This window comes from Somniosus microcephalus, chromosome 13, assembly GCF_052327205.1.
Source record: "Somniosus microcephalus isolate GS21.2 chromosome 13, FLI_Smic_1.0, whole genome shotgun sequence".
In the NCBI taxonomy this organism is placed as follows: Eukaryota; Metazoa; Chordata; class Chondrichthyes; order Squaliformes; family Somniosidae; genus Somniosus; species Somniosus microcephalus.
The window spans coordinates 14382785-14402564 of record NC_140999.1 but is presented as its reverse complement, the minus strand read 5'-3'; the positions used below and the strand labels follow the sequence as shown (position 1 = coordinate 14402564).

At 41.9% G+C, this 19780-nt stretch overlaps 1 protein-coding gene across 9 annotated transcripts in view; it reads right to left on the bottom strand.

Moving 5' to 3' along the window:
* Positions 1-1583: 1583 nt before the first annotated feature.
* The window catches only part of LOC147108068 (uncharacterized), an 84369-nt gene continuing 66172 nt past the window's right edge, over positions 1584-19780 (bottom strand). For all 9 annotated transcript variants that reach the window (XM_086004517.1, XM_086004516.1, XM_086004522.1 and 6 more), the window contains 7 exons: positions 18821-18906; positions 17439-17499; positions 16364-16439; positions 13920-13970; positions 10298-10743; positions 6962-7050; positions 1584-3039 (listed from right to left, as the gene is read on the bottom strand). In XM_086004517.1, coding sequence (XP_085860643.1) covers positions 2955-3039; positions 6962-7050; positions 10298-10743; positions 13920-13970; positions 16364-16439; positions 17439-17499; positions 18821-18906 — 894 coding nt within the window. In that variant the 3' untranslated portion in view covers positions 1584-2954. The remainder of the gene's footprint in view (positions 3040-6961; positions 7051-10297; positions 10744-13919; positions 13971-16363; positions 16440-17438; positions 17500-18820; positions 18907-19780) is intronic.

The window sequence follows — 19780 nt, the reverse complement described above, 5'->3', positions numbered from 1 at the left end:
GCCAAAAAGGAGCCAGTTTTTTCCCCAACACAAACACCGAAAGATATGTCCCAGAGTTAGGGCCATTAATCCAATACCCATGGGTCCGAGGATGACCCATCACTGATTAAGCACCGGAGTGCTTAGAAACAAAAGGATTTTAAAGATTGGCGGGAAAGATAGGGGTGGCCAGACTCCTACAAAAAGATATCTTTTCCACCATTCTCTCTCTCTCGCTCCACCAAGATTGAGTTAACAAGAAGTACCGGAGGAAGAAGCCGCTGAGCGAAGTGATCGAGCCAAGCCGGTAATCAGATATCCCAGGCAAGCTGGGTGAGGTGCAAAGGGCTCAGGGTTTTTCTCAGAAGTGAAGTTTTTGGGCTATACCAAGGGTGGGACCTGTCATTTTAATTCACCGCTCCACTCCCACTCGGACCTCACCGTCCCTGGCCCCCTGTATTGTTCAATGACAGGTCCGATCGCAGCCCTGCCTCCGATCCAGTTTCTTTTCTTTCCAGTTTTGAAGAAGGGTCCAACCCGAAACGTCAACTCAAATTTCTCTCCACGGATGTTGCCTGACCTGCTGAGTTTTTCCAGCATTTTCTGTTGTTATTTTGGATTTCCAACATCTGCAGTATTTTGCTATCATAACAAGGGAGTTACTGCTTGTTATAGTCCTGAGTTTTGTATTGTATGTATGTTGTTTGTAACCTGGATTTTATTCTCCATAGGGACAGTGATTTTGTTTAGTAGTGCATGTTTTAGCCACTGTATGTTAGACCAAATAAATAGAATTTTGATTTTTCACCGAAGCATTCCTGTCCGTGACTTATTTCACTTACACTCAATAATAATTCCCGGGTATAGAACTTTCGTAAGGCAGGGGCGATTCGAACCATCCGTCTAGCACTTGGGCTAGGATCAAAAACCACTTACATCACAGACCAACTGCTGGGAAATGGGATTAGGATAGGGCTTGATGGCCAGCACAGACACGATGGGCCTCTGTCTGTGCTGTATAACTCTATGACTTCAGTATCCTCTCCAATTTGTCAATGTCATTCTATTGTTTTTGGTTTGCTTTCCCCATTCTCCCCCTCTGCCATTACAATATTCCATTGTGACTTTATAAGAAAAACAGCTTTGAATGTACAGCTGGGGACTGAAATTCTTGTACAGCAAGTTCCTTAATGTTTAAAAGCAAATTGCTTGAAGTGGGTGGTGTAGTAATCAGTTAACTTCTGCTATTGTGCTTGTACCCAATCCAGACAATGGGAAAAGTCTTTTATTTCTATTACTGACCATTTTAAAGAGGCTTGAGCTGCCTTGGCCATATAAAAATCGAGAACTCCCTCTTTAAATCTTTGCTTTTCTCGCTCCATCTTTACAAACCATAAAACCCATCTCTCTGAACAAGCTTTTAATCAGTTCTCCTAATCGTTCTCTCCATGATCATCAGCTGTTCCCTTTTTTTCCCCCCCTCCTTTCCCCACCCCCCAGTTGTAGAAAATGCCCAATGGTATTTCACATTGAAACATTATATAAATGCAAATTGTTATACAAAAATCTTGATAAGAAATCCTTTAAATAAAGAAAAGCAGTAATGGTTTTACACAGGTCCTGCATAGAGCGGAATTCTGATTTAATATAGTGTGGGGCAGAAAGATTAAATAAAGGTTAGTCATAAAAGACTGCAGTTCAACATTCTGAATTTATACATTCCACAAAACGTTCATGCATATGCTCATTTGAATGAATACATAACTAATTTACAATATTAGGCAAGTGTGAAACTGGGCGATTCATTTCATAAACGGGGAAAATACTGCCCATCAAGTTGCACTCAATTACATTTCCATATAGAATCCACATTTACATCACAACAAATGCAAAATATGGTCAAGTCAAACGCAAGCTCATGATTTTCTTTGAAACACATTATCCCTTGACTGATCTAGGCATAGATATGAACTATAAAATCATAAAGGTTGCTAGGCCTTCAAAAAACAATAGTTCCAGAATTTCTTTAAAAGGATAAAGAAAAGTTGGTCACAGCTTCAAGTTAAGGCTACAGGACTAGACCAGCTCCTGCATCACAACTAAACCTTAGTATCTACGTGACGGTGCCTATAGAAAGAGCTCTGAATGGGTGTGTTCACTGCAATGAGCACCAGAGAACATCAGAACCACCATTATGGTCATGGAATTGTTGCTAAATTGACTGGTCTCAGTCTAACATGCAGTCTGAACCTGAAGCCATTCCAAACTTATCAGTCAGTACCAACACTATATACAAAACAGAATGGGGAACTTTAAAAAAAAAAAAAAAAACTACTCAAATGCAACAGGCTTCTTTTTTGATTAAATTTTATGATACCCTAAATATTATGTCAGTTCAATCAAGATCACATGCAAGTTGAATCACCAGTTTATACCATGACCAACAAAACAGACAAATGTCTGCGATTTTCACTGATGTCATATTCTCCTGTATTATACGGCGCATGCAGCAGCAGCATCGGTAAAGCCCGATGCCACTATTCTCCACTCCAGGGGGAAATACGGATGTCTTCATCACAAAGCCAGTTATCCATTCAAAAAACAAATACAAGAAGAAAGCACAAATACTTTGCGTTTGAGAATGGGACACAATAAGTAGGATATCAATTTTTTACTTCGCTTGCCAGAATGCCAAGTCTTTTGCAAAATTATATGGCTCATCACACAAAAGTTAAAAAAAATTCACATTAAGCACTTGCCAAGTACTTGAGCCTCAAGTGGTTGATAAGCTCCCCCAGATGGGATATTTACATGCATTTAACTCCCAAGTTACCTGTACACCCTTGGTTTCAACATTTCATAAGAAACACTTAAATTCTTACTATCAAAAATGATATTACTTTGTTGCACAAAAATATGGATTTAATTCAATTTTATATACACATATTATGTTCTTCATTTCAAGAATGAAAACTTCAGTCTGTGGATTCCTCCTCATTCAAGAGCTGCTGTTTCAGCTTCATTTCTTTCTCGATCTCTTTGTTGAAATGTTCAACTTCTCTGTAAAATATTTTCAAAAATGTCAGTAAGGTTACTTTCCTTTGAAATCTTCCACTTGGGGAAACTTAAAATGTATTCGGCAAGTAAATGTTATTACCACTAGACATAGTGCACTGGTGCCAATAAGCTGCAGCAAAAAACGATGCACTTGAGTAAATACAACAGGTGTGCAAATCTGTGTGATTGAATCACCTCAAATTGCTACCACCGCCACCACCAGCAGCAGACGTTGAACCACCAGTACTTCACCCCCAAGTTATACAGCTCAACCTGAGTTTGGAAGAACAAGTTCTATAATGGTTGGGCGTGTGTGCTGGGAGCAGGATGCCAAGAAACTCCAGTATGATTTGGACAGGTTGGGTGATTGGGCAGATGCAGTATAAATGTGGATAAATGTGAGGTTATCTACTTTGGTGGCAAAAACAGGAAGGCAGATTATCTGAACGGCAATAGATTGTGAGAAGGGGAAGTGCAACGAGACCTGGGTGTCCTTGTGCACCAGTCGCTGAAGGTAAGCATGCAGGTGCAGCAGGCGGTTAAGAAGGCAAATGGTATGTTGGCTTTCGTAGCGAGAGGGTTTGAGTACAGGAACAAGGATGTCTTGCTGCAGTTGTACAGGGCCTTGGTGAGACCACACCTTGAGTATTGTGTGCAGTTTTGGTCGTCTTATCTGAGGAAGGATGTTCTTGCCATGGAGGGAGTGCAGCGAAGATTCACCAGACTGATACCTGGGATGGCAGGAGTGACGTATGAGGAGAGATTGCGTCGATTGGGCTTATACTCGCTGGAGTTTAGAAGAATGAGGGGATCTCTTTGAAACTTATAAAATTCTAACAGGAATAGACAGACTAGATGCAGGAAGGATGTTCCCGATGGCCGGGGAGTCCAGAACCAGGTGTCACAGTCTAAGGATAAGGGGTAAGCCATTTAGGACAGAGATGAGGAGGAATTTCTTCACCCAGAGAGTGGTGAACCTGTGGAATTCTCTACCACAGAAGGCAGTTGAGGCCAATTTATTAAATATATTCAAGAAGGAGTTAGATATATTTCTTAAGGCTAAAGGGATCAAGGGATATGGGGAGAAGGCAGGGACAGGGTACTGAGTTTGGATGATCAGCCATGATCTCATTGAATGGCGGAGCAGGCTCGAGGGGCCGAATGGCCTACTCCTGCTCCTATCTTCTATGTTTCTAATTGAACAGCTGGATGTTTTCCCATAGCTCAAGTATTTGAATATACTGAAAATTTCTTACACCCACCCAATTTCCCACTTATTAGTTTAAGTTCAGAAATGGCTAGTGTCTTTTTTATTGTACTGTATTCTTTAAAGTTCATCTGCCAACATAAAGGGTATGAAGATATTTTATTTTAGCACTGGCTATTACTGTTATTCCTAGAGAAGATGCACTGAAATACTTTACATGAAAGATTATATTTAAGGCGTAACCCACGTGGCCCATATATTGCACTGAAGAAGCCACAGTCTCTTAGCATCTGGATATAGCTAGCCCAAATATTAGAACCAATACTCGATTATGGGCATCAAGTAACAGCGCCACAGATCAGGAATGTTCTCTGTTCCATTTATGGGCTAGCTGATCTGACAATTAGGATCTGCAATACAGGGTTAGGAGGCGAGAAGTTCTCACCACATTTCAGTGAAACCAGCTGGGAGTGAGCGCGTGTGCGGATGTCAGCAAAGAACAGGGTCAGTTTTTGCTGTGACGACCCCGATTATCATCAGAACATCCCGCTAACACTCACTGTATTAGGTGCTCACGTGAAGTGTGGACAATTGGATGAGCTAATGTAGCCAGCAAGGAGTCAACATCTTCAAGAAAGGAGGAGGAAATTGGCAGGAAAAACACACTATGGGACATCTTTCATGTATATCTATTTCATTACAATAAAGAGATTACATAGTTCCCTCATATGTTAAAATGTTTTTCATTATTTTTTGGTAGGAAGACATTTTTAGAGACAATTAACCCATCATGCTATTTTAGTTTTCTGGAGATTGGCTAGATTCTGGAAAGGTTCCGGCAGATTGGAAAAACCGCAAATGTAACACGCATATTCAAGAAGAGGGAGACAGAAAGTAGGAAACTATAGGCCAGTTAGCCTAACATCCGAAATTGGGAAAATGCTGGAGTCCATCATTAAGGAAGTAGTAGCAGGACATTTAGAAAATCATAATACAATCAAGCAGAGTCAACATGGTTTTATGAAAGGGAAACTGTGTTTGACAAATTTATTATAGCTCTTTGAGGATGTAATGAGCAGGGTGGATAAAGGGGAACCAGTAGATGTAGTGTATTTGGATTTCCAAAAGGCATTCGATAAGGTGCCACATAAAAGGTTACTGCACAAGATAAGAGCTCATGGTGCTGGGGGTAATATGTAATAGCATGGAAAAAGGATTGGCTAACTAACAGAAAAGAGTGTCGGGATAAATGGGTCATTTTCAGGTTGGCAAACTAACTAGTGGGGTGCCACAGGGATCAGTGCTGGGGTCTCAATTATTTACAATCTATGGATTGGCTAACTAACAGAAAAGAGTGTCGGGATAAATGGGTCATTTTCAGGTTGGCAAACTAACTAGTGGGGTGCCACAGGGATCAGTGCTGGGGTCTCAATTATTTACAATCTATATTAATGACTTGGATGAAGGGACCGAGAGTAATGTAGCCAAATTTGCTGACAATAAAGATAGGTGGGAAAGCAAGTTGTGAGGAGGACACAGTCTGAAAAGGGATATAGATAGGTTAAGTCAGTGGGCAAAAATTTGGCAGATGGAGTATAATGTGGGAAAATGTGAGGTTATCCACTTTGGTAGGAAGAATAGAAAAGCGAAATATTATTTAAATGGAGAGATACTACAGAATACTGCAGTACAGAGGGATCTGGGTGTCCTCGTACATGAAACAAAAAGTTAGCATGCAGGTACAGCAAGTAATTAGGAAGGCAAATGGATGTTGGCCTTTATTGCAAGGGGGATAGAGTATAAAAACAGGGAAGTCTTGCTACAACTGTGTTGGTGAGACCACACCTAGAGTACTGTGTACAGTTTTGGTCTCCTTATTTAAGGAGGTTTATACTTGCATTGGAGGCAGTTCAGAGAAGGTTCACAAGGTTGATTCCTGGGATGAAGGGGTTTTCTTATGAGGAAAGGTTGAGCCTATACTCATTGGAGTTTAGAAGAATGAGAGGTGATCTTATTGAAACATAAAAGATTCTGAGGGGGCTCGACAGGGTAGATTCTGAGAAGATGTTTCCCCTCGTGGAGGAATCCAGAACTAGGGGGCATAGTTTCATAATAAGGGGTCGCTCATTTAAGACGGAGATGAGGAGGAATTTCTTCTCTCAGAGGGTCGTGAACCTTTGGAATTCTCTACCCCAGAGAGCTGTGGAGGCGGAGTCATTGCATATATTCAAGGCCGAGATAGACAGATTTTTGAACTACAGGAGAGTCAAGGGTTATGGGGAACCGGCAGAAAAGTGGAGTTGAGGCCAAGATCAGATCAGCCATGATCTTATTGAATGGTGGAGCAGGCTCGAGATGCCGAATAACCTACTCCCACTCCTATTTCTTACGCTCTTATGGAGTGTACAAGCTATTGATTGAATTTTAACAAATGTAAAATTCAAAATTTTTGGAACACATTGTTTGGCTAATATATGAATTGAGATGCCAAAGGTTGCGCCTAGGGAATTCTATGGTTTATCAAATCTAATTTAAGAAGCACCGTTACTTACTTTTTGACAATCTTTCTAGCAAGATGCTGCTGTTCAATACTATAAATTATTAACTAAATTCTATTGACTTATGTAAATGGTCATCCAATTTGGGCAGCTTTAAGTCTTTTTGCAGCAACTCGTAATATTATTCAACATAGGCTTGGATTACACACACAGTTCCTACCTTTCACTGTGAAGTGGGCCTTTCATGTACTTTTCTTCTGCACTCCTTATGCTCATTTGTTCAACCTCTGCAATTGCACAGATAATGGCCTGCAGTGAAAGAGACCAAAGTTTCTTTAGTTGCATGAAGTACAGTGCAAGAATGAAACCAAGCCAGAGGCCAAAAGCATCAACATTCTTTGGTGTAGGAGGCGCAGCGGGCTTAACCAGTGAGCATCTAAGCCATACAAAGATTTGACGTGTTGATTTAGGTGAACACGATCGTCTGAGGTGGTAGTACAGGCATTACATATTGGCCCCTGTGCTTGTGTTATTGCGGGGGGTGGGAAAGAGAACCAAGTCAGTCAGGGCTCTTGCTCCCCATCGTAAAAGAAATGTTCTGACGAAGGGTCATTGACCTGAAACAGATGCTGCCTGACCTGCTGAGTGTTACCAGCATTTTCTGTTTTTATTTCAGATTTCCAGCATCCACAGCATTTTGTTTTTGGAAAAGAAATGTACGTGTGGATAGGGTTAATTTGCGCTGCCAAGGTTCAACAGCCTGCTAACACTTGCCGTCAAGATTCACACATGTATAATCACTTGGGCGAGGTACCAGGGCAATTACCACCTGCAGAATGTCATCCCAGTAAAGAAATTAATAATACAAAAGGCAAAGTGTTAAAGAAATTAACATTGAGATACTGGGGGAAATGGGTAAAGAAATACATATGATCAAGCTTTAAGCATCAAATTGTATTCAAGCTCTACACTGCTACTAATTTCCCATTGTCTGTAATCTGTGTGAAAACTGCAATTTCATTTTATTTTTGCCCCCTTTAATTGTCCTCTCCTAGAACAGTTTCTACCCATTCTTCACTGTCACAACAGCTGCCAATCCAACCAGCACTTATGTTGCAGGATTTAAAACTTCACCCGATGGAAATGGTGGACCATTCAAAATGCCAAACACTTTGCAATACCGACATCAGTAGATCATAGATCTTAGGATATACAGCACAGCAACAGGCCATTCGGTCCAACCAGTCCATGTCGGCATTTATGCTCCACTCGAGCTTCCGCCCGTCTTTCCTCATCTAACTATCAGCATAACCTTCTATTCCCTTCTCCCTCATATGCTTATCTAACCGCCTCTTAAATGCATCGATACTATTCACTTCAACCACTCCCTGTGGTAGCGAGTTCCACATTCTCACCACTCTGGGTAAAGAAGTTGCTTCTGAATTCCCTATTGGATTTCTTGGTGACTATCTTATATTGATGGCCTCTAGTTATGCTCTTCCCCACAAGTGGAAACATTCTCTCTCTATCCACTCTATCAAAACCTTTCATAATTTTAAAGACCATCCCTCAGCCTTCTTTCCACCCCCCCCCCCGCCCCCCTGAAGAGACACCCAGGCTGTTCATCCTTTCCGGATAGGTATACCCTCGCATTTCTGGTTATCATCCTTGTAAATCTGCTCTGCATCCTGTCCAGTGCCTCTATATCCTTTTTATATTATGGCGACCAGAATTGTACACAGTACTCCAAGTGTGGTCTAGCCAAGGTTCGATACAAGTTTAGCATAACTTCACTACTTTTCAATTCTATACCTTTAGAAATAAACCCTACTGCCTGGTTTGCCTTTATGGCCTTGTTAACCTGTGTTGCAACTTTTAGTGATTTGTGTATTTGTACTCAGAGATCCCTTTGCTCCTCTACCCCACCAAGTAATAAGTGACCTCCCTATTCTTCCTACCAAATGTAATATCTCACATTTATCTGTGTTGAATTTCATTTGCCAATTATATGCCCATTCTGCAAGTTTAATATCTTCCTGTAATTTATTGCAGTCCTCCTCGGTATTATTTATCCCTCCCAATTTGGTGTCATCTGCAAATTTAGAAATGATGTTTTTTTGATTCCAAATTCTAAATCATTAATTATAAATTGTGAACAATGGCCCCAGCACTGATCCTTGTGGAACACCACTACCCACCTTCTGTCACTGTGAATAGCTACCCTTTACTCCTACTCTCTGCTTTGTCTTGAAGCCAGCTAGCTATCCATTCTGCTACTTGTCCCCTGACTCCACATTCTCTGACCTTATTCATTAGTCTATAATGTGGTACCTTATCGAAAGGCCTTTTGAAAATCTAGATAGATGACATCTACTGCATTACCCTTGTCTATTCTCTCAGTTACCTCTTCAAAAAATTCAATGAGGTTAGTCAAGCAAGACTTTCTCTTTTGAAATCCATGCTGACTATTCATTATATTTTTGGCTTTTACATGTTCTATTTTCTCCTGTAGTAGGGATTCCATTATTTTTCCAATCACCGATGTTAAGTTGACTGGTTCCCTGGACATGTTCTATCTCTCTTAAATATAGGTATTGTGCTAGCTGTCTGCCAGTTCTCTGGCACTACACCTTTGTAGTAATGCCTCTGCTAGCTCTTCCCTAGATTCTTTTAAAAAGGTCTTCAATACAATTCTGAGTTAAAGATTTTACACTTTACCAAAAGTCAGTAGGCTGACTTTTACAAGATCTTGGTTTAAAAAAAAAAAAAAAAAAAGCTTTTCAACCAAGACACCCACTTAACAAAATGCATCTTTCTCTGGATAAATGTAAACAGTCATGTCAAAAAAGGAGTGGGAACCCCAATGGAACATTTTGCCCTTCCCTAACTCAGGAGCATATGAAGAGGAGCAGGCTACTCAGTCCACTCAAGCCTGTTCCGCCATCCAATTAGATCACAGCTGATCTGTTCCTCAACGCCATTTAATCGCCTTTGTTCCATATCCCTGGATACCCTTGCCCAGTAGAAAATCTGCTGATCTCAGTCTTGAAAATTTCAATTAACCTATAGCATCCACAGCCTGTGTGTGGGGAGGGGGGGGGGGGGGTGGAGAAAGAGAGAGAATGCCACATTTCCACTACCATTTGTGAGAACAAGTGCTTCCCGATTTGACTCCTGAATGGTCTGGCTCTAATTTTAAGATTATGCCTCTAATTCTGGATTGCCCCACCAGAGGAAATAATTTCTCTGTATTTACCCTATCGACTCCTCAACTCGAGAGAATACAAGCCAAGTTTATGCAGCCTGTCCTCATAACTTAACCCAAAGCCCCGATATCATTCTGGGGAAGCACTGAAGCCAACTGGAGAGGTCCAACTAAGTTCAGCTAATTCAGACGAGACTGGAAATCATCTTTCCATTTTCTAGGCTGAATGATTTAGTACCTCACTAGGCACAGGCAATGTAATCTTACTTTATATTCGTTCACATATTGTACTTTGTCAATCACACATGAACAATGGAAAACTAACCCGCTACATATTCCATTGGAACTCACCTCTGGCAAGAGGACATCCAAGATAAACCTAGACCTCTCATAGTCTTCCAAGAGCTGTGTGCTCACACTCATTTCACACACAGTTTTTAAGTAGTTGACCACTTTGTCCACCTGCCAGTCATCTTCAAGGTACGTGTCAATGACACTTGAGTTGCGGGTACGAGTTTTGAACTCCTCCAGCCACCTGGAGTGCTTCTGTCCCTTAATTACAGCCTGAAGGTGCTTCTCTGCACCCCTTGCCTTGACAATGAAATGCACAAGTTTTTCATTAGCTCGATCCCTGGCAGCTTTCTTCCTGTCAGGGAGCAATTTTTTGGTAGGCTGTTGTCTGGCTGGTGTGGTCTCCGATTCGGAATCAGAATGCCCTTCTACCTGGTTTGCAATTGCGGTGTACGGGAAAGTCATCAGTGAGGGATCTTGTCCAAATGATTTTCGCACTGGGATGCCTGCAGAGGAACAAAAAGAATTGAACTTGGATAATTATGAGCGCAAAGGCATTGCTATAACCATCAATGGCAAGCTTTCTTTTGAAATAATGGTACAGGAAACTTTGGTTTATCTGGAAGTTGTATGTCCGGAAACCTCGATCTAACGGCAGAAATCAGCCGCCGTTTTGGGTAGGTTTTTCTTCTCCTAGCATTCTTTTAACAGGCAGGCTCTGGAAAGCGTCTCTGCAGCTTAGTAACAGCTTCAGAGGCGCTTCCAAGCTACGAGCCGAGTGTTTACAAGCTGTTGCTGAGCAACAGTGTTTGTTGTCAGATACGGAGATGAAAACCTCCGTATCCTTCAACATTAGCGCTGGTCTATCCGGAAGTTTTGATAGATCGGCAGCAGCTCGGTCCCGTTGGTGCCGGATATCGCAAAGTTTCCTGTACTTCCCGTTTTCTCAAAATGTGTAATATTCATTATTCACTTACTCTCAACCACAGAAAGCAGGGTTGGGGGGGGGGGGGGGGTTTAAGGATGTAATTTTAAGCTTCGTTTTCTAGTTTTGTGATAGAGCCAGTGTATTGATCTCCCAGTTTCGGTAGTCTCGCTTTATTTCTCATCGTCAATGCTCTCCATAAGGTACTCATTGGGGATACAGAGACCCATTTTGTGTCCACACGCAAAGCATAATGATGTCATTATGGGTGTCTGTTTCAATCAAAGCAGTCCCATTGGACAGCTGATATCATGAGGTCAGACACACTGAACTGTTTCCCTGTTTAGGCGGCCAGAAACCGAGCTGGTGAATGCAGTGGCATTCCACAAGACCCACACCCACAAAAAATGGGTCTGCTCTGCCACCCAGACCACCACAGGTTGGGCTATTTATATTTCCAAGTGCAGCTGATAGCAGGAGATTGAAGCGTTTATCACTAGCTGCACGCTAGCGATTAAAAACATAAAAGGCCCTTTAAACCTCAAGCTGCAGCCTTCCACTCACTATTGTCTATAAAGTGTGTACTGCAGCCTTGAATTAAAATAACGCTACTAGCAGTTGAACAGAAAGTTGAGGGGGAATATTTTTGCAAATCTAAATGATGAAAAAGGAGAATATATGTTGAACATGGATTACCGGACAGAATGACACTAAATTCAGTTTTGTTAAAATAAATTGGGATAGTATGAAAGAACTGTAGTTAAACAAAACATCCCGTCGATCCAGCAATGGGTTCAGAGTGCCAACCACCACCACTTTTGGAAAGGAAATGTGAAATATAGTGCAGCAAATACTTGCACTCTACTTTTCTACTAAACTAAACACACCCATTTCCCTCAAAATTAATATTGAAAATGCTTGTTTAGGCTGCTCGCTTAAAATATTTTACTTTAATGATGAAATTCGCCTCTTATACAACGGGTTTGGTGAGGACCGCATTTTACCAAAGCTGATAATGCATGAACTTCCAGCAGGGGGTACTCTACAACCATCAGACTCAACTCTTACCTCCGGGCTCCATTATTCCAATGCTCCCCTGACCAGCCTCTCACCTTCTACCCTCCATTAATTTAAGCTTATCCAAAACTCTGCTGCCCGCATCCTAACTCACACCAAGTCCCATTCACCCATCACCTGTGTGCTTGCTGACCGACATTGGCTCCTGTTCCTCAAATGCCTCAATTTTGAATTTCTCCTCCTAGTGTCCAAATCCCTCCATGGCCTCACCCTTCTATTTTTAAAACCATCTCCGGCCCTCCAACCCTCGCGTCTCTGCGCTCAACCAATTCTGGCCTCTTGTCCATTTCCCCCACTTCCTTCACCCCACCATTGGCAGCCACACCTTCAGCCGTCTAGGCCCCAGGTTCTGGAATTCCCTTCCTAAACCTGTGGGTTTAGGAAGGGAAGTCCAAAGATGTGCGGGTTAGGTTGATTGGCTATGATAAATTGACCCTTAGTGTTAGGGGGATTAAATACGTGGGGTTACGGGGATAGGGTGGGATATGTGTCGGTGCAGGTTCGATGGGCCGAAATGGCCTCTATCTGCATTGTGGGGTTTCTGTGATTCTGTGAACCTCCCCCTCTTCCTTTAAGACGCTCCTTAAAACCTCTCTCTTGGACCAAGTTTCTGGCTACCTGTCCCAATATCTCTTCTGTTGCTCAGTGTCAATTTTAGTCTAAACACCCACCTGTGAAGCGCCTTGGGATGTTTCACTACTAAAGGCACTATATAAATGCAAGTTGTTGTTGACTGAAAACCTGGGATGATTTCTCTTCAAAGCAGCGCTCTAGCCAATTGTAGCAACTGACCGTGCCGAACATGGTGGGTTGAATTGAAGACTTTATGTAAATTATGGTTTTGTTTTGCTACTACTGTGGAATTATGTGGACTGATAGGTACAGTTGGAGCAGGCTGCAGGGATGGTGGTGAGCCATGGAGGGATTTGTGAACAAGGATGAGGATTTTGAAATCAATGGGCTGGAGGGCAGAGAGCCAGTGGAAGACGGTTAGCATGATGTGACATATAAGCAGGACTCGGTACAGGATAGGATGCAGGCAGCAGAGTTCCAGATGATAATTTGAGCTCAGCTCAGTATAGACTTTGGATTATACCTGGGACTTTCTTGCTATGTGTGGCTCAGAAACGGTGACTTTACATCTAAGCCATTGGAGAAAAGAACATTCTCTCTACCTTCCATACTCTAAACAAAAAGGTCCAAAGATAGAGTAAATAAAGAGAAACTATTTCCAATGGCTGAAGGGTTGATAACCAGATTGGCAAAAGAACCAGAGGCGATGAGGACAAACTTTTTTACGCAATGAGTGGTTAGGATTTGGAATGCAGGGTGGTGGACACAGATTCAATAGTAGCCTTCAAAAGGGGAACTGGAAAATACTTGGAGAAATAGCAGGGGAAGTGGGACCAATGGATTGTTCTTCGAAAGTACCCACGCAGACTCGATGGGCCAAATGGCCTCCTTTTGTGCTGTGCTATTCTAGGATTCTATAAAAAATATAACCAACATTTTTTTGCAATAATTCTACAGTACTGTAGTAGCAAAACAAAACCATAATTTACATAAAGTGGTCTTCAATTCACCCCACCACGTTCAGCAACACTGTTGAACCCCTAAATTTAGGTCAATTAAAACAGTGGATTAAAAAAAAAAAGAAAATCTAAAGTTAACTCTACTCACTGAGTTCATCTGCACAATACTCAACAAAGGAACCGGTGAAGGATCCACAACCTGCCAAGACATGTCAGTACAGTTGGTTAAATAGATGAATTTTTTATTTAAATAATAATTGAAATGAATAAATTACAGCACAACTTACAAAATGTTTTCAGTGATTTGCTTTCTGATGGTCCTGCAGTGGACCAGATAGAGATAGATATGGGCACGACGGTGCTGTGGATGCAGGGGTAGGTTTTCCTCCTCACCTACCCGCAACACCGTCCAAGTGCAAATGGCAGTAGCTGAGGATAACCATTTCCGTGGCTGAATTAATACAGACCGCAAGTGTGCTCCATATTCGAGAAAATGTTGCTAAACAGAAGATTTTGGGCAGGGTTTGGGAGGAGGGAGGCGAGCTAGGAAACCCTCCATACACAACTTTTGTCCCTTCCCAAGTATGACTTTTAATTCTCTCCTGTCTAGTCTGCTAAGCCTCAAAGAAACTTCAAATTATCATCTGGAACTCTGCTGCCTGCATCCTATCCTGTACCGAGTCCTGCTTATATGTCACATCATGCTCACCGTCTTCTACTGGCTCTCTGCCCTCCAGCCCATTGATTTCAAAATCCTCATCCACAAATCCCTCCATGGCTCACCACCATCCCTGCAGCCTGCTCCAACTGTACCTACCAGTCCACATCCTTCTCTTTTCTGATAGTTCTCTACTTTGCACTCCCAACACTCTCTCCCAATTTACACACTCAGTGGCAAAGTCTTCATTCTTCACCCCCCCCCGCCATCTTCAAGACTCCTCAAAACCTCTCTTCAACTGTACCATTGGTCATCTAACAATTCCTCCAGTTTTATATCTGACCCTTCTCCCTTGTGAAGCACCTCAGGATATTGGGCTCTCCCTGGTCATCGTTTGCGGCTGAACCAGACTGCTCACAACCGTGGCATCCTACTTGAGCCAGAGTTGAGTTCCCGATCCCATATCCGTTCCATCACCAAGAACCTTTTACCTCCGCAACATCGCGTGTCTCCAGCCTGCCTCAGCTCACCTGCTGCTGAAACTTTTATCCATACCTTTATTACCTCTAGACTCGACTATTCCACTGCTCTCCTGGCTGACCGCCCAGCTGGCACCTCTGTATATATGAGCACATCCAAAATTCTGCTGCCCATACCTAACTTGCAACCAGTCTTGTTTACTAATCACTCTTGTGCTCACTGGCTCCTGGGCTGCCTCAATTTTAAAATTCTCATCCATGTTTACAAATCCCATCATGGTCTCGCCCCTCCCCATCTTTGTAACCTCCTCCAGCTCTACAACCCTCCGAGATCTCTGCGCTCCTTCAATTCTGGCCTTTTGTACATCCTGATTTTCATCGCTCCACCACTGGCGGCCATGCCTTCAGCTGCCTAGGCCCCAAACTCTGGAATTCCCTCCCTAAACTTCTGCACCTCTCTCCCCTCTTTAAGAAGCTCCTTAAAACCTACCTCTTTGACCAAGCTTTTGGTTGCCTGTCCTACTATCATGTGGCTCAGTGTCAAATTTTGTTTGACATTGCTCCTATGAAGTGCCTCGAAACATTTTACTACATAAATGCCAATAGTTGTTGAAGTAAGGACAATTTCCTTTCTGCAAACTGGATGTGGCTGCCCATCTCTATGGAAGCTATTGATCAGGTTTTGCCACTAGGAGGTAATGTGGCAGTGACATTTAGTTGTTCTTCCAAACCACCAAACTGAGAATGTCAAGACAGGCTGAGATTTAGCTTGCGTTGCACTAGTTCACAGCACAGCAATAAAGAATATTGCAACAAATATCTGTCTAACATAAGTGGGGAGAAACTGGGGTGTGACAGGTGCTACAATTGGCCGTAGCACCCCAGGCAAGAGAAGTTACAAGTGGGGTTAGGGGAAAATAACAGCCAATGTTACTACTCCTGAAGGCTACCCACGACTCCCGCTGGAGCTGCATGTATGCAGACATTGGGTAAGGGCAGAATCAGACTCTTCCGCTCCCTCCCCCCAAATCGTCTATTGATACAATCCAGGCTCAGAGTGGCCAGCTGGTGAGGTACTGGAGGACGGCCACTAGCCACAGACTGTACCCCAACACAGTAAATGGTTTCAGGAAAGGAAAAGAACATTTGTGGGGGGTGGGGGAGGAAATCACCCTTGCGATGGTGCTTCAAGTCCATGTAAGGGGCCCTTGGGGGCAATCACATGACTGTTAATTTTGGATTTGAACTCTTCCCCAAGCTGGTCTCTAATTTGGTACGGTACACATTTGATATTTTCAAAATTGAATTGTAGATTTTAAAATCTAATGAAATTTGAAAATGTATAAAATAGCTTCTATAATAATGTGTATGATGAAGTGACAGCAAGAACATTTTTCAAAAGCATTCACGCAACAGAATTACAAAACTACATATATGTATATTTGATAAACTTACCTCTTCTGATACGATAGTCATCAATTAGAGCCACACACCAATCAATTGAATTCTTGTAAATGTGCCGTGCTGCAGCCTGTAATAAGAGATTCAACAATTACAAAGATCTTCCAAATATTAGGATCAAAGTTTGAAAAGACACTAACTGAGTGGATGGTTGTCCATTTTATAGATTACAATGGCACATTAATAACCTGCACTGTGAAATTTTTCTGTCAAATGTCTGCAGTTGTTCGCACTCCCAGATTCTACAACTACAAATAGTCAGAAATTTAGCACAAAAAGCAGCAATTAAGCCCATGATATATTGAATTAGCTATACTAATCCCACTTCCTTGCTCCTCTAAATATTTGTCTGTTCATTTAATTTCCTCTTAAATGCTGCGACTGACTATTCTTCAGTAGCCATTCCACATTCTAAATATCCCTTTGCATGAAAAAATTCTTCCAACTTCCCTATGATTTATGGCCCCTTGTCACAGATTCATTGACCAATGTAAATTGTATTAATTCAACGTCCCAAATCTACCAACACCAGTGACATCTCAAAGCTGCAATAACACATGATGGATGCACCATTATTTTTTCATATCATGGTTGTAAGTTGTATTTGTAGAGTAAGATACTAGAGTACTCGTCTCGCCAGAAATCTCCTGAAGCTGCTGAATCGCGCTTTGATATGGCTTCTTGAGCATTGGCCATTTTCATGTGAACTTAAGACAGCAAGCGTCAACAGCCCATTAAATTGTAGCGATCACACAGCTGAACCCGATTCTGCCTACCCCCATGTCAAAACACACGCACTTTCTAGTGTAGCTTCTGAACAATAATCAAAAGCAAGAACCCTGGCTGTTCCCCCACCCCCCCCCCTAGCGGAAAGCTGGACCAAATTGTAACTGCCACCTGAATAATACCAGCTATTGCAGCATAGATCAGTCATCAAACCCGAGATCATGATCTATGTGGCAATTCATTTATCCATGAAACGATCAGGGCAGCTCTGAATAGCAGCTTGAACGCTCTGCTTTATTTAAACTGCAGGGATATAAGCAAAATGAGATTTGTAAACACTTACTGTTAACTGATGCCGGTCTTCACAATCAAATGGTTTCAGAGTCCTCACAGATACATAAAAGCTACAGCATTCAAAAAAAAAATTAATTGGCACACCATCACATTACTACACCAACACTGGGCAGTATGTTAGATTTTAAAACAAAGATGTTAAAACATTTGTGAACTATCAAATTTAAGCACCAAGTTTTAAAAAAGTCAATGCAATCATCTATGATATCAAATATAAGACCTTTCAGGCATGGGAAATAACAAGAATTTAACTTATAACAAATACAGCCTAATCCAATATTTTGGAATGGTATCTGCAGGGTCCCAGTAGGTAATTGTAGAAAGTTAAGAGAAATGCCCCTAATATAGTGGTGAAAATCTCATTCTACAGGTAGAGCTTATCCCTAATGCTGGAGTAAAAAGCTAAGCGTGATAGAGGATCACGCAACATAACAGACTATACTAAAATTAACATTCCTCTCCCCCACATTGTATTTATTGTACAACAGTTGATCTCCTGTGGTGCTGCTCCATCTCTTGCACTTCATGTAACTGCACCTAGTCATTTCCTACTATAATACTTTGTGCTACCCACTCAGTTCATCTTCCATTCTTTTGTTCTCCCTCCGTGTACCCGAGATGTTTCTTGTTTTCGGTGTATGAGTCTTTCTCTAAGTCTGTTCTTTCCTCTGTTGTCTTGTATGTCTCAGTTTGCATCTCAGTACATTTCTCAGTCTCATTACTATAGATCGTCTTCAATCTTCCCTCATTGCATTTTTACCCCCAACCCTTTTGAATTTGCTGCTTCTTTCCAATCATAATTTGCTCCTTGACTCTCTATTTCCTTATAAATCTACTTCATTTAAGTTGAATATTTAAATTTACTCTAATTTCCCAGCTCTAGCCCCATGGATGAGATCTGGGCGCATGGGTCAGATCTAGCAGAGAAAGGCGGAGTGAACTGGGACCAGTTCTATGCATGGCCAGGTTCAGAGGAGAAGAGAGATGAAATGAGTGTCAGGCAGAACCGGTCAGGAGTTGACCCCACAGAAGAAATTATTAAATGCTACTGTTAAAAATAATTTTTTAAATTGAAGATTAATAGTAAAAAGAAAATAAGGAAGGAGGGTCAAAATATTGAAAAGCAGGGAGGGAAAAAAGAAAAAAGTAGACTGGATAATGGACGGCTACAGCAAAGCCATACAAAAGTAGTCGTAAAGAGGAATGTTGCACTCATCAGTACAAAATTGGATTAGGAATGTAATGCTCAATTCCACACACAAGGCTGAGGAAGAGGGGTGTGGTATACAGCTTTATCAGAAAAAAGTATGCTTCTAATAACACCAATTAGGTTTATTTAATGACTATTTTTTGGAAAGGAACCACACTTACCCTTTTTTATTCTTTTCTGCATCGATTATATTTTCATCTACAAACAATATGCTGGCCTTTTTGATCCTGGATTTGACACTTCTTACCTGTTGAAAGTAGAGATGCATACTTATGAAAGCAGATAAATCCAAACTTTACTGGCAATTTAAAAGTACATCCTGCTGTACTCATGATGGCCAGCAATGGCTGCTGCAGAGTAGTGTAGTGATGTAATGTTGTGAAATCTTCCCATTCATTTAGCTGATGCTACGCCAGGTCTGATCTGGAATTCAATGCACACTTTGCATTTATAATCCCTCCCTCCCCCATGTAATTCTGCAAGAGTCTCACAATTTATCTGCAACAAAAACTTACAAGCAAAACACGGTTTATGGATTGGGTTAATTCTCAGTATTCCTTAATATGAACAAATAGTCCATTAGGGCTTGTTACCAGGCTTGCATTTGTTTATACACAGCTGGTTTTTCATAAAAATGATTAAACTGGCCCCATGATGCTCACCAACTTGGCTCTTAGTCACTCACAATCACAGAAACCCCACAGTGCAGATAGAGGCCATTTCGGCCCATCAAGCCTGCACCGACACATATCCCACCCGATCCCCGTAACCCCTACACCAACACATATCCCACCCTATCCCCGTAACCCCACGTATTTAATCCCCCTAACACTAAGGGTCAATTTATCATAGCCAATCAACCTAACCCACACATCTTTGGACTGTGGGAGGAAACCGGAGCACCCGGAGGAAACCCACGCAAACACGGGCAGAATGTGCAAACTCCACACAGTCACCCGAGGCCAGATTCGAACCCGGGTCCCTGGCGCTGTGAGGCAACAGTGCTAACCACTATGCCACCGACAATGTGAGTGTTTAACTTCTATCTTGCATTCTCAAACAATCCCAAGGAAAATGCACAGTCTTAAAGTCTGTCAGCTTTGCACAGCACTAAATTTGAA